Source organism: Falco cherrug, chromosome 7 (assembly GCF_023634085.1).
Source record: "Falco cherrug isolate bFalChe1 chromosome 7, bFalChe1.pri, whole genome shotgun sequence".
In the NCBI taxonomy this organism is placed as follows: domain Eukaryota; kingdom Metazoa; phylum Chordata; class Aves; order Falconiformes; family Falconidae; genus Falco; species Falco cherrug.
The window spans coordinates 35,327,848-35,341,840 of NC_073703.1; the positions used below are offsets into that span (position 1 = coordinate 35,327,848).

Sequence of the window (13,993 nt, forward strand, 5' to 3'; positions counted from 1 at the left end):
AAAACTTATTTGCCAACTCAGAGCTAATCAGAACAATTTGTCTATTTTTCCCAACCTTGTTTATTTAAAGAAAAATGATAATTCATTAGAAGTCAGAATTCAATTTCCTGTTTTCTTTCAAAACAGTGAAATAATACCATCTCAAACTGCATGCCAGAGTTGTGGAGTTGTATCTAGTTCCTAATTGTACTAAGTACACAACAGACTAAAAGATTTTATCTGTTCATCTCCCAACTTTCCCCAGTCTGTGGTCCGTCTTGGGATCAGCAATAATCGCCTGAACTGCTACAATCGCTTCATTAATTTTTGTTTGCAGCTCTCGGAGCTCCTCTATATGCAGCAGACGGAGAATTTGGGCAGCTTCATTGAGAACAGCGTCTGGGTGAGTTGTAGAAAGAGAAGTCGTATCAATCATTGTCATCTGACAAAGGTCTTAAGAAAAGCTAGATCTAAGTTAATGCTCTGCACTCGTGGTTTTCATACTTGAAAAAGGAAACAGCTTTCCCTGCTGCAGCCAGACTAGTGGAGTCCCAGGTCATCTGGGTATTGCTTACAATATAATCGACCCAGTCACAACAACGATTAGATTTTAGGTAAATCATGCAGCTAAAACACGAGGAAGCAGCACAGAGGTCCTCTGCCGGTAAAAGCAAGATTTGCAAGACAACAGTAGCGAGGTGCATTCCCTCTGCTTGCAAACGTGGCTGCCATTAAAAGCCGTTATTTAAACATTACTCTGAAACAACATATTCCACAGCTAAGATTTATGCTTTTCTGTTCCAAAACAGAATGCTCAAGAGTGCTCTCTTGCTGGGAGGGAGCAATTTTTTCCACTACAGGCTTTTTACTGTACACATTAGCCACACATTTGACAGTAATATACTTTGTCAAAGGCAAACATCTCTATTTAAAAGTAACATTAAGATAACTGCTTACCTCCTGTGTCAAAACCAAGAATGTGCTTTTCTAAAGCAACAGGCAAACCCTTTCAAAAGAAAAAGCATGTTCAAATATGATTAGAAATGTCATTTTGCATGTTTGGAAAATGAAAATCAAGTACTACAGCAGGTAACTGGAGGAGAGGACACCCGAGTTTTGCTTATATAGACACGTGTGACATCTTCAAGAAGTCATCACGCATAGTTACACACAAGTGCCTTTGTGTCCTGAAACATCAGACCCAGAGTAGTAACAAAGAAAAATCTCCACGCTGAATAATCCCCCTACTTGTCAAGCGAACCCCATTGGATACACACTGCCCACATTCAGTCCTTAAAAGGCTAACAGCACTGCGAGAGAACGCCCAGTCCAGCAGCATCGCTACCCAGACAAACAGAAAGCAGCACAAACCAGGCTTTCTTCAAAACTGCCTTTCAACAGCTGCCAGTTTTCAAAGCACCGGCTGATTTGAGAGTTGTAAAAATTCTCTGTAATCGAGTTTCTCAAGCACTGAACTTGCGGCCTCCATCAACATCCCCAGAAGCATTTTTCTCCAGTATTAAGTTTAGGAATAAAGCTAAACATTCAATTTTCTAAACACTTGCTCTATTACGACAGTACAAGGAAAAGTTTTGTTAGTGGTCATTTATAAGCACTGATCTCTTGCCTTTACCCTCTCGACCTGTGGAGGAGCAGTCATGCTAAACAATCACTCATCATTTTTCAACATGCACATAAAATTAGGTTTAAGCAATGTAAATGTTAGAATTTGCTTTTACTACCTCTAACTTTTTTCAATGTTTGCCTTGGCACATTTGCCAAACGCCTTGCATTTGGCACGATGAGAACATTCAAGTTCAATAGCATTAGTTTCTATGATGATGGGGTTGTAAGACTTCTAAACAGTGAGGATTTCTTTTAAATGCTTATATATTAGGTAAAAAAGAATTTCTGAGTTGATCAAAACACACACCAAATACAAAATGGTGACTAACACGAGAGTTACCCCATTTTCAAAAAGTGGTTCTTTTCCATGGCCTTTACAATAAAATGGCTGTTCAACTGCAATCTTAAAGATACAACTCCACTGTTAAAATCTAATCTTTTGTTGGTAAGGATGCCACTAATGCTACTTCAAACAGCTTCTAGCAATATCAGACTTCATATATACACTTTTTAAGAAATCAGGTTTATACTTAAGGCTACAATTGCTCATTGCCACGCTAGTTAGTATGTTCCGAGCCACACGAGCAGCAAAACACCGATTCAGTCGGTTCTTTGAATTCCCCAGGGCCACTGCAGGTACCTTCAATGCTGAGTGACCACAGTGGCACCTTCAGGGGTGGCCTTTTGAGGCTACACCGTGGTAGCGGAGCATTACTTACCCTGCCTTCCTCCCACCACCCCGCACATTAGCTCCTTTTTGGCTGGTGGAAGTTGTCTTTGACAGCAGTAGACTGGCCTTCGCTAAGCCCCACAGCAGTGGTCTCATAGCAGGTGCTGAGCTCTACAGGCACCCACTGCTGCTACAACTACAATTTGTGCAGCAGCATCAAACAGGGAGAGAAATGAAGAGCACCTTTAAAATTTGTAACTATACAGACTATTTCATTTCACAGCCTCATTAATTTAAAAATGCTGCACAAAACACTTGCAATGGGCCTGACCACTGCAGCCACCTCCCCAGTAACTGGAAGTGTGAACCAGAAAACTAGATTCCCTGGGAGTAGGAGGAAAAAAAAGATTTCAGAGAAGGGGTGAAAATGTATCCACTTTGTTGTGCCTTCAAATATGGTCCAGGTACAGCCTTCAGGAGCATCCTTAAAGCAATCCCGAAAAGCATTTGTTGTAACTAGTCCTACCTAGGATACACTTACCAGGCAAGAAAAGCTCAGGACAGCCTACAAGTCTGATATAAAACTGAATCCTGCCTTGACATCCACTACACTGAAATAACAGCCAGTCAAAATACAATCTAAAACCAAAAAAAACCAGTGTCATGTCTCATCTTGAAAACCACATCTTGACAACCCAACAAGATAAATCTCATTTTATTTGGTACATTTAAACCACAAGCATAGCAGCATAAGTCTCCTCAGCACTGTCCTCATACATATCTTTCAGTCAGAGAACACTTTTGTATCTATTTTATCTTTTCCCCACTCCAACTCGATATTGCCAAGAATGTAGCTCATGACGTTTTGTATATTAAGTCATCTGCCATGCAGCAGTCAGACATTTATAACCTGTTTCCAGGGACAAGGCTTAACATACACAGTGTCACTGCCGAGTATTTTGGCCATTAACAAGACAGCCAAAATCAGGGACAGACGTTTTATTCTTTGTCCTCTCCTTCTATCCTGCACCCTAGCAATCACCTCTCCTTTTAAGGTATTTTCCTCATTTATCTGGTACATTATGATGTTGACAATTGCTACTGGCACAGAAAATTGTTTTCCTGCCTCCCATCTCCTGCCTTTTCTCTACCTCACTTGAAATTTAGCATTCCTAATGAGAATACACTCCCAGTGACATATATCATATTCAGTGACACCTCAACTTAAGATCTGACAATGTTTTGAAGACCTATCAAATATGAACAATTTGTTGTGAAAAAAAAATCCACTGTTCCTCAAAGAAGCCAGTTCTGCCAAACACACAGAAAATCTCATTTTGATCCCCACGTCAGCTATGCAGCTACGTAAACAACAACTAAAAGCATCTTTTTATTAACATTAGTTATAGAACCTAAAATGAATACAGCAGTCTCAGCTGCTTCATATTTTCCTACTTTTAATGGTTTTATGGATATACAAGACCAAAGCTTTGATTTATTGTTCCACACTTCTGGCAGTTACCACACTGCAACTCAGAGCACCTGCGATTACCACTTAGTAAACACCGTAATCACTGTTATGATAATAAATAAACCATGGACTGTTCTGAGCAGCTGCCAGAACAGGTAAAGGGACTTCAGCTCTTTGACCAGATCCAGTGGCTTTAGCAGGGACAATTCTAAACATACACCTGCAGGGCAGGAGAGGCTGCCTTCCCTGGCTACGCCCAAGTCCCGATGCCAGCAACTGCTGTGCCAGATGCCAGAGAGAAGAGCTGGAGAACTGGGATGTTTAAGAAACTACAATCTGAAAAACCACAGTCATCCCCTGGAATGTCTTACAGACAGACAGCTTGTGGTCAGAAAATAATTCTGCAAGATCTGAGGTTTCAGTGCAGAAGTTTCCTTCACCACCTCTTTTTGGGGAAGGGAGGAGTTGGATGTCCAGCACCCCATTCTCAAACACACACCAGGTGTAGATACAAAGCAAAACACTCCATACAATAAACATTTCAACCTGTTCACACAACCAATACTGCTGATTCCAAGGAAAAGCCAAGTCATACATTTCTTCTCATACCGTAGGCTTGCTGCACTGAACAGTAAGGGTAATCCTCTAGCAAATAACTAATGGAAACAGCTGTTTACATGATATATCATACAGGTATATATATTTGTACTCAACTGAAACAAAGAAAGCTTTGTATTACTACTCTCCATAACCCTTCTGGGTCTTTTACAATCAGGATGGTGAAGATAAAGCATGTTTCCACCACCCTCCTAAACAAAGTGTTTAAACAAACCAGTTTTGACCGAGATGGCAGACATTTACATCTACACTACTTTACTCGATACGGAATAATTAAAACTAGACTCATGCAATGTATATACAAACCTCCTTGGACTGACTGGCCTTTGCTATGGCATCCTGTGTCAAGCGCTCTTGAACCAAAATGCGAATTGCCTAGGAAAAAATTTAAGATGTGAGATTAATTAATTTACGTCTTGATGCATTTCTCAGCAATTCCAAGGAGGCAACATTATAACCTGGCATAACCTCAAACCCACAGTTTTGTGCAAGACTTCTTGGAAAACTCTTTCAGACCTTAAGCCTTTTCAAACAGCGCTCTTCTTTGCAAGTAGTATCTTACACAGGTGTAGTCTCTTTGGCTGTGGCTTAACCAGAAGCGACTATTACACTATTAATTTCAGCCACTATTGGGCCAGGAACCACGAATACTAGGAACAGTCAAGAAAGCTTGCAATTTTTAGCCTGGAGAAAAGGAGGCTGAGAGGAGACCTTATCGCTCTCTACAGCTACCTGAAAGGAGGCTGCAGAGAGGTGGAGGTCAGTCTCTTTTCCCAAGTAATAAGGGATAGGACAAGAAATGGCCTCAAGTTGCACCACGGGATGTTGGGGAAAAAAAAAGTCTTCACCAGAAGGGTTGTCAAGCACTGGCACAGGCTGCCCAGGAAAGTGGCGGAGTCACCATCCCTGGAGGTGTTTAAAAGACATGTAAATGTGGCGCTTAGGGACATGGTTTAGTGGTGGGCTTTATGATCTTAAAGGTCTTTTCCAACCTCAATGATTCTGTGATTCCAGAACAAGCTGATCATGATCCCAAAGCAGCAGCACCATTATTTTTCTGAGATCACACACCTTTAATGCTGCAGCAATACAGCTTCTTCAGGAAGGAAATCCTGTTAGCGGCACCTTTTAGTAGGTGCTGAACCATCTTCAACATGCAGAGAAACCTCGGGCAGGGCTACCCACCCAGATTTTAAAAAGACTGAGAGCAGAAAGGGATTATTTTTAGACACAGGAACAGCCTTGATTTTAACAATCCTGCTGCTCATCTGTTTTTACTGGCTCCAGTACACAGCATGAAATCATATTGGAGTGATCAGTTACTGATACCTACAGCTGTAAATGCCTCTAAAAATAGCTGAAGGAATACCATGCAGGCAGACTTCTACCAGAAAGAACTGGGTCTGTCAAACACATTCCTCAGACTTCCCCTGATGAGTAGCCAAATGTGACAGAAGCAGTCTTACTGCTTCTATTTCTCCCCCAAGATTTCTCCCAGTTTTGGTCATGATGAAAGTTGAAATGACACTAGAAAGTTGCCACTGAATACTTCTCTAGAAATCTTTCTAACTGAAAGGAGTAACCTGGACAAAACAGTCATTTGATGAGGAGTTTAATTTTAAATTCCAACAGTGAAACCAGACCTTGTATAAGAGAATTTTGAGTGCCTTTTGCATTAGAAAAAGGATATCCAACTGTGTTACACAGATGGTTTCTGATCAACTTGCCAGATTTAAATTAATAAAATGGGACTCCAAATATCTCTCTGCTCACTCTGGCCAGATGTCTGTGGCACACTTGCACCCTTTGGCCTTCTCTAGGCATCCACTCATGAGTGTCCGAACTGGAAAGGGATCATAAATTCTCTGCATGCACACTGCAAACCGGCTTACTGTGGTGTAGAATTAAGAGTTTCACTGACACATTCTAGCACCATCAAACCCTGAAAACTAGCAGTGCTGCTGTTCATGTACCATAAACTGCAATTGCAGGAATCTGTTCTCACTGTAATTAAAAGCAAGAAGGCTCAGGCTGGTGGTTTTGTCCAGCCACCTCCATCTAAAAAAAAAGAGAGACTAGAAAGAAATGTAGAAATCATGACAAATTTAAATACATTTATGCAGAAAACACATTCTGCTGTCTTCAGAGTTGCTAGTACCAACTGAGATTAACTCAGACACAGGTGTTCTAGACTCAAGACAATCCTGCAAGACCATCTGAAGGAACTCTGTCTACTAAGCGCTGAGCTCATGCTGCAGATCCTCCAATGACCATTCACAGGGTCTCCTCTCTCTACGAGATATCCCTTTTCACTGATTTTTGTACAGTTTTCGGGGGGTTTTTTGGTAGAGGTTTGACATATGAGAACTCCATCTCTCTCAAAAGGTTGATGAAGGGTTCAAAGGCTATTTTGGCAAAGTGAAGGAGGACACCATACTGGAAAGAATGAGAAAGTGGTTGATGGCATAACTGCAGGCTGTCACTTTCTTAAGAAACAGTATCATGCTAACCTGGTACAAGTATACCTGTTATAGACTTACATACGCTATATAAAACTTCAATGCCCACGGCATTTAGTTTCTCCAAAATAAGTTTAGCAAATATCACAGCTACTGAACAGACCTTATTGGTTTTTTCAGTGAAATGAGTTTATTGTGGTGCCAAACAAAACTAAGCTTATTTCCATATTATGACATGATCAAGTAGGAACTAAGGATTGCTACAGTCTCAGCACATACAGTACATGTTCAAACCAAAGTTTAGAGAGAATTACAGAGTTCCATCACTAAGTCACAGATTTTCTCAAAGTCATAAAAGAGATGCTTTAGAAAATGAATTAGCCTGCATTTAAAAGCCATGACTAGTTGTCAAGACTAAAACTCAGTAGTGACAAGGGGTAAACAGTTCATAGGACCAAAAGGCGGAGGAAGCTTTTAACTGTGGCTCCTCCTTAGGATGCCTGTTTTAAAACATCCTTTGTATCACTTAGCCTCTGTGTTTTCAAGTTTTGCTTAATTTCTAGCACAGGAATACAATCTTCTCCTTTAAGTGTGCTCCTCAACACTTCTGAAGCTCATTAAAAACACATAAAGTAGTACTTTAGCTAACCCAGAACACCTCAAATCCTGAACAACAGTTCTTTGTGTTGGAACCCCAGGAACTCAGCTACAATTGAACTGCTTACCACAATAATTATTCCTGCATTCATTTCCATGATTTATACTCTGTGTTCTTATCTGCTTGAAAAGGCACATACAGGATGAGTTTTACTTTCTATCTGTGCCTAAGAAATCACAGTTATCAGTAACTCTGCACCACAAGCTATTACACACATACCAGCCACTGGGGAAGAGAGGTCTGAAAATTGTGCAACTCACCTTAAGCATCACCAAGTAGTCATCATGTCGCTGAATTTGAAGCAGATTAGCTAAAGCCATCACTCCAGCCTTGAAGTCAGGATTATTCACTGCAAAAATAATCATCATAATTAAAAATACGTGCCAGTTTAACTGGCTTTCAAAAAGACAGAATTGGCTTCCTGACTCCACAGTGTCAGTCTGGTCTCAAGGACAGGCAAGACCATGGATAAACAGCTCTGAGCAACCACTTTGTCTGGCTACAAAGCAAAGTGTGCACTAGGCTTTGTAACCAGGTTGCAGAACACCATCTGAGCACAAATAGCATTGTTTTCAATGCCAAATTGCATTGCATATGCTCTAGCACACAGGAAACCTGTGTTAAGTCTTTGAAAATAAAGCCAATTACATGTAGGTATTCTCTTTTATATACCTTTCTATCACTGCAGAGCAGAACTGTGCCTGCTGGGCGAGGCAGGGCCAATTCCTATCTGTCTTTTTGCAGGAGGAGCAATGGGAGAGGACCTGGGGGATTTAGGGCTAATTTTAGCAACTGTTTTCCACCACTTCCATTGTGGATGTGCCTAGCAGTCAGAAAAATTAAAACTATTGTGAGAGGTACAGCTGGGGAAGACCAAGCCAATGTGTAATACCTGACAGTATTGAAGTAAACAGTCTGCCATCATGTTTCCTTAGGCTTCTTTTTTTTAAAAAAAGATATGTTAGAGTCCATAGTCAAAAGGTATCTTGCTATTTAAGCCTAACCCAGAGTAAGCACTCATGTTTTATAGAGCTCTCCGCAAAGCTGTTAATGTAAACACCCTTCAGCTCCTTCCTCACTACCTGATAAGAGCCCTTCCAGCTTCTATCTGATCAAGTCTCCAGGCACCTCATTCTGCTGAGAAAGATTCTCCCCTCTGCCCTTCCCCTTTTGCCCCCACAGAAGCAGCCCACATCAGTGCACATCCAGTCACCTGGGATTCACATGGAACAGTTCCTCTTTCCTTTAGCAGGAATGCAAACAAGTGCAAACTCATGGTAACTCTGAAAACACTGTTCACAGAGAGGCAGTTTCAGCCAGCAGCGAAAGAATATATGCACTCTGCATTCCTAAAGCTTTAAACAGGGCTTTAAAAAGTTGTATGTATCACAGTATTGTAACAACTTACAAATCTGAAGAACACGCAGGCCATGGAACACATTCACGTGTGACACATCCATACAGTAGGCTGCTGCACACTTACCATCCAAGTTAATCAGCGGTTCTGCATTTTTTGCTGTATTGTCAGTATTTTTAGCACCATCAGGGGTAGAGTCCTTATACTTATCAGCTGTTAAAGTAAGAAGCAAACATGAACACCATTAGAGCTAATGACAAAAATAACTAATTTAAAGTTTAGTGCCAAGCTGTAGTTTGCTATAGCTGTATTTTTGGAGTGTGATAATTGGCCAAGAGCCTTCTGGGCTTTTATGCTCATGGTTTGGAGCTCCTCAAGCACCCCAAAGGCTGCAATTCCAGTGAGCTACCCTAACAGCTCCCATCTGCAGAGAGCTATCCAAGAGCAGCATCAGAGCATGCTCCACACTTATGTAGGGCATTATGCTCTTGATTAAGGCTTTTCCTACAGTCTTCATCCCAGAAGGCTGAACAAGCTGCAGCTTACTTATATAATCCACCAGTTCAACTAGCATTGGCCCTCTGCCTCAATCAGCAGTGTATGTAAGGCTCAAGAACTACAGACTGAAGTTGGTCGTGATCAGCAAGTAAAACATTTCCAGTAAAGGCTTTGTTTTATAGACTGTAGCATTCATCTATGACCCACACAGGGTTTTCAAGCTTTTTGAGGATGGGACCTCCTGGCTCCTCCATCTTCATGTAACCCTGAGTCACAGGCAGCTCACTTTCTCCATCGTGAGGGACTGAGAACCAGTTCTACAGATTGCAGGTATTTATATCTCATCCCTAGTCTCAGGCAGAGCTCAGCCCTGCAGGAATGAAATGTAACAGAAAACCATACTTTGGCTATTATTATCTATTATTATGTTTGCCACCAGTAATTACATTTGTATTTGCACTCTCACAATAAAGATATGAACCTGCTACTGACTGTCAAGATTTAACTTTGTCAACTTTTTCATAACCTTGCCCTGGTTCCCAAGTGTTCCGGATCTACTCCCTGTAAAACAAGGGTCAAGTAAACGTACTGCTAAAGAAAATGCATTTAATACACTTTAGAGTAAGTTTTTTCTGGATTTTTCTATATCCAGAAATAAAGTAATAAACGCAAGTATGCTACTGTGCTGTCCCAAGGGAGCTGAAGAGAAACAGTTCACATCTGAGTGTGGCACAAAACCAAGCAAGTGAAATTATATTTTTATTTTTAAAGACAATAATATATAATCTTGACATTGTCTTAATTTGACAAATACTTCATAGAATTAAATAGGAAAACATTTCCCTATCATTATGAAAGATAGAATAAGTTCACACATACCGTTATCTCCATACTCGAGCCTAACCGCTAAGCCGAGAAGCCAGTCCACTGTTTCTTGTCGCTCTTGTATTTTGAAAGGACAGTTTACATCTTTCATATACTGAGTAGAGAGAAAACAGATATTAACGATCTGTATGAATCAGCTAGGAGCACAAAACTGTTTTGTGAACAGTCACTTCCCACAGACCTTACAGTTGTTAGAAGATAGTTATTAACAAGAAGCATCATTGTGAAACGTCCTGCTGCGGCATCAGATCCATTTTAGACTGCTTCAATCCACCGTTAACTCAAGTCTGCCATTTAGTAATGGCACCCGCTTTTTGATGAATGTTAATTGTGAGACTGCAACCAGATAAACCAAAATACCCCTTTTCTTTGCTCTCTGTTCATTTCAGACAGTAAGCGAAGGCAAGGGGAAGGACAGAAAACAAATTACAGCAAAAACTTTCTATTTAAAGCAGGAAGGAGGAATGATACTACCTAAGGCTTTCACGATAGTGGTACCAGAGGATTCTGAGGGGCAGCAGAAGTAATTTTCCCTTTCCTAGGGACTCTGTATAATAAGAGAGGACAAAATGTGGCTGGGACAATGTCTCTGCTCTTCTGAAGCCAGAACACCAGACCCAACCTGCTGCCAAGACTCACAAAGTCCAGGACGTAGTGACATCCTGCTGTGCCCCTTTGCTGGAGCGAGAGAAGTGTGACACAGCCTCTACTCCAGTAGCAGCATAGAGGGAAAGGGCACAGGGGCCTGAGAGCACTAGCAGACGGGGATCCCCTGGCAGGCACACAGAGGAGGACAGCCTGGCCCAGCCAAGAAAGATATCACCAATACCCCAACAGTAACAGCTGCCAATAATTTTAATAGCATGCACATTTATGTATGTGATATCAGAATTCTTTAGGTTCCCTCCTGCAAAACCTGACCGCTGCAACTCCAATCCTCCTGTGCAGTGAGCAAGGCAGGTGGTGCCAGGGGAAAAAAAAAAAAAAAAAAACGCAAGATGAACAGGCACTGAGTATTACATAGCAGCATTTTCAGCTCCTTGCAGGGCTGTTTTGAGAGAAAGGAAATGGGAACCAAGAGGGAAAGCTCAACAGCCATGTGATGACTCAAAACACTCACAAGCACACACACAAATCACTCACAAAATAATGGCTGCTTGCCAGGCTTTGCGATAGCAGTGAAAAAAACATCTGTCTGAAGTAATACGAGGTGCAGAGATGAGCTGCAGTAGCTTTCTTCCACATGCCTGCAAAGCCTGTGAGTACATTAGCCTCATCTATTTTCCTTTTGGTACATTAAGAATCATTAATGCAGAAAGAGCTGTTTATTTGTAGTCAATCTTCCTTCTACTTCAAGAGCTGAAATCAAATCAGGCAAAAAACATGAGGATTGATAGCCCACCTACTGGAAAAACAAAGCTGAGTGAAAGTTATGTACAAAGAGTCTACCTAAAGACCTTGTAACTCCTACAGTTTGGCTTCAATAATACATTTAAACACCTGGAAATGTAAAAGTTCAGACAGGACAAATATTCAGAGTAATTTATATTCAACCACCACAGCAGCTGTTAATCATCACTTACATTGTTGTCTGAAACAATGAAATACCTTTTCAAATGATTTGGGCCAGTCATCGCTGTGTATATTTCTTAAATTCCCTCGGTCTTCAATCTTGTAATGTCTGATTTTCTGGTCTTCAAGCCAGACAATAAAATTTCTGAATTCCGTTTCATCTGTTGGGAGAAGTAAACAAAGAAAGAATCAACAAATATCTTCAAGGGCAAAACCAAGCCCTTAAGTTTTGATCCAATTCATACAAACAAATACTGAGGCTCCTGAGTGCTTTCATAGTTTACCATAAAAAAAGATATATCTAACACTAAAATCACATACTCCAGGATAACATCTGACAAAAACTGAGCACTGCGTGTTTTTCATTTTTCAACTCACACCAAACTGGCTATGGTTGACTGATTAAAAGGCATCAGCCAACGGACTGTTGTTATTGGGAATACAGCTATTAAGCAAAGAGGGAAGGGTGAAACACTGATAGAGAAATTCAGTTCTGAAGACTGTTATCTGGACAAACACATTACATGGAGCAGTAACCCCCATCTCTTCCAAAGAGCAACACACAGCTCGTGACTATGCAAAGGCATTTTCTTCCTTCGCTGCTGACTCAACATCTCATTATTTGGGAGCTGGAATTCCACAATACAAGGACTGTGGTCCAAACAAAGATATTCGTATCGGACAAAGCAATTAGCCCACACCTGCGTTTCAGTGACTGAACTCACTTCTGGACACAGCACATCACAGCTCTGGAGTAACATTAGCCTCTCAAAAATCAGCTGTGATATTTTGGCTTTGGATGAGGTTTAATATCTCAGGTTAATGAATTTAATATCTTCCTGCATCTCAGAGTGGGGTAAGCACATCATTTTGCCCATCACTGACAAGAATGATACATTTGGCCCTCAAAAGTGTTTTTCAAGTGATATAAGTCCCCTTCTTCCACCACACGCATTATAAGAAGTAGAGATGTAGTCACAACACGCAAAGGAAAGCTTTCAGACCTTTTAGAAGTTCTACACCGACAAAATGAACCTTTAAGCAAAAAAGAAATACCACCTATAAGGAATTTAAGACCTACAACAAAAAAGATGCCAGTAAACACATCTGTTGAGAGATAAGCAAGTCTACCAGAAGCACTGAAAGAAAAACAACCATTAAAAAGGATGAACTGAAGCTTACAATTTAATACACTGTATAAGTAAAATCTGTTACAGAGCCTTTTCAAGCAAGAAAAAAAGTTAAGTGTTGCAAAAACCAAACATCAAGTATTGACAAGTATCAGTGCATCAAAAAATAGCTCTAATCATGTTACTAGACCACGCTTATTCCTCACGCTGCCTCTGCCTTGCTTCACGTACAGGACACCCCAGGCTGCAGTGCTAAAGGCAGACTCAGCCAGCAGTCGAGGGTGTTTTCTGTGGCATGAGTGACTCCTGTCCCTCACATTACATAAACCAAAACTCTTCACGGGAGGAGACCAAGAACAGCAGCGACACTGTTTATCCCTGGATCACATCTCCACTTTTGCTCTGTTCTTACACAATGCCCAAAGAGCCACCAATGCCAAGCAAACCATGCACACCCGCTGCAATGCCGAGGGGTGTGTGTGTGTGTGTCCCAGCTTTCCCGGCCTAAGCTCGGGATTTCCCCTCAATACTGTGCTGCGGCTAAAGCGAGGAGCCCAGAGAGCAGCGCTAAGGCTCAGAGCCCAGCAGACCCTTCCGGCCCTAGGGAGGAGCAAGGGCGGGAGGTTCCCGAAGCGCTGAGGCGAGGGGACGGCAGCAGGGAGAACGAGCCGCACCGGCAGCCCCCGGCCTCGAAGAGGGGCCCTGGGGGGAGCCTGGGCCGCCGGTGTGTAAGGAGAGCGGTGGAAAGGCGAGGGGAGGGGGAGAAGTGACGTTGCAGCGGCCCCACGGAGCCCCGCCGCAGCCCCTCACCCCTGCAGTTGAAGCCAGCCGGGTTGTGGTAGTCGAGCGCCGAGAGCTTGCGGCGGAACATGGTGCCGGTGCCGCCGCCTCCGCCGACGGCCGGGCCTAGCCGCTCGCCCCGCTCAGGCCGAGCCGACAGGCCGGACAGGAAGGAACGCCCCCTTCCCCGCTTCCTGCCCACCCATTGGCTAGCACGCTGAGCGGCAGCCCCCACGGCCAGTGGAAAGATGGAGGGGGGTGCCGGGAAGGGAAGCGGCCCTACATCCAGC

The 13,993-nt window shown here is 42.3% G+C and overlaps 1 protein-coding gene across 1 annotated transcript; it reads right to left on the minus strand.

Moving 5' to 3' along the window:
- Positions 1–24: 24 nt before the first annotated feature.
- Positions 25–13,993, minus strand: RTRAF (RNA transcription, translation and transport factor). Its single transcript, XM_055715589.1, has 8 exons — positions 13,734–13,993; positions 11,830–11,954; positions 10,216–10,315; positions 8,965–9,051; positions 7,742–7,830; positions 4,671–4,739; positions 937–985; positions 25–378 (listed from the first exon to the last, which is right to left on the minus strand). Exons 1-8 carry the CDS (start codon positions 13,792–13,794, stop codon positions 224–226), a joined length of 735 nt encoding a protein of 244 aa, XP_055571564.1. The 5' UTR covers positions 13,795–13,993; the 3' UTR covers positions 25–223.

Coding starts and splice junctions, on each gene's coding strand:
- RTRAF (XM_055715589.1), bottom strand. CDS start 13,794: ATGTTCCGCCGCAAGCTCTCGGCGCTCGACTACCACAACCCGGCTGGC. Junction 9,052..10,215: donor GCTCGAGTATGGAGATAACG/GTATGTGTGAAC, acceptor TTACTTTAACAG/CTGATAAGTATAAGGACTCT. Junction 986..4,670: donor AGGCCAGTCAGTCCAAGGAG/GTTTGTATATAC, acceptor TTCTTTTGAAAG/GGTTTGCCTGTTGCTTTAGA.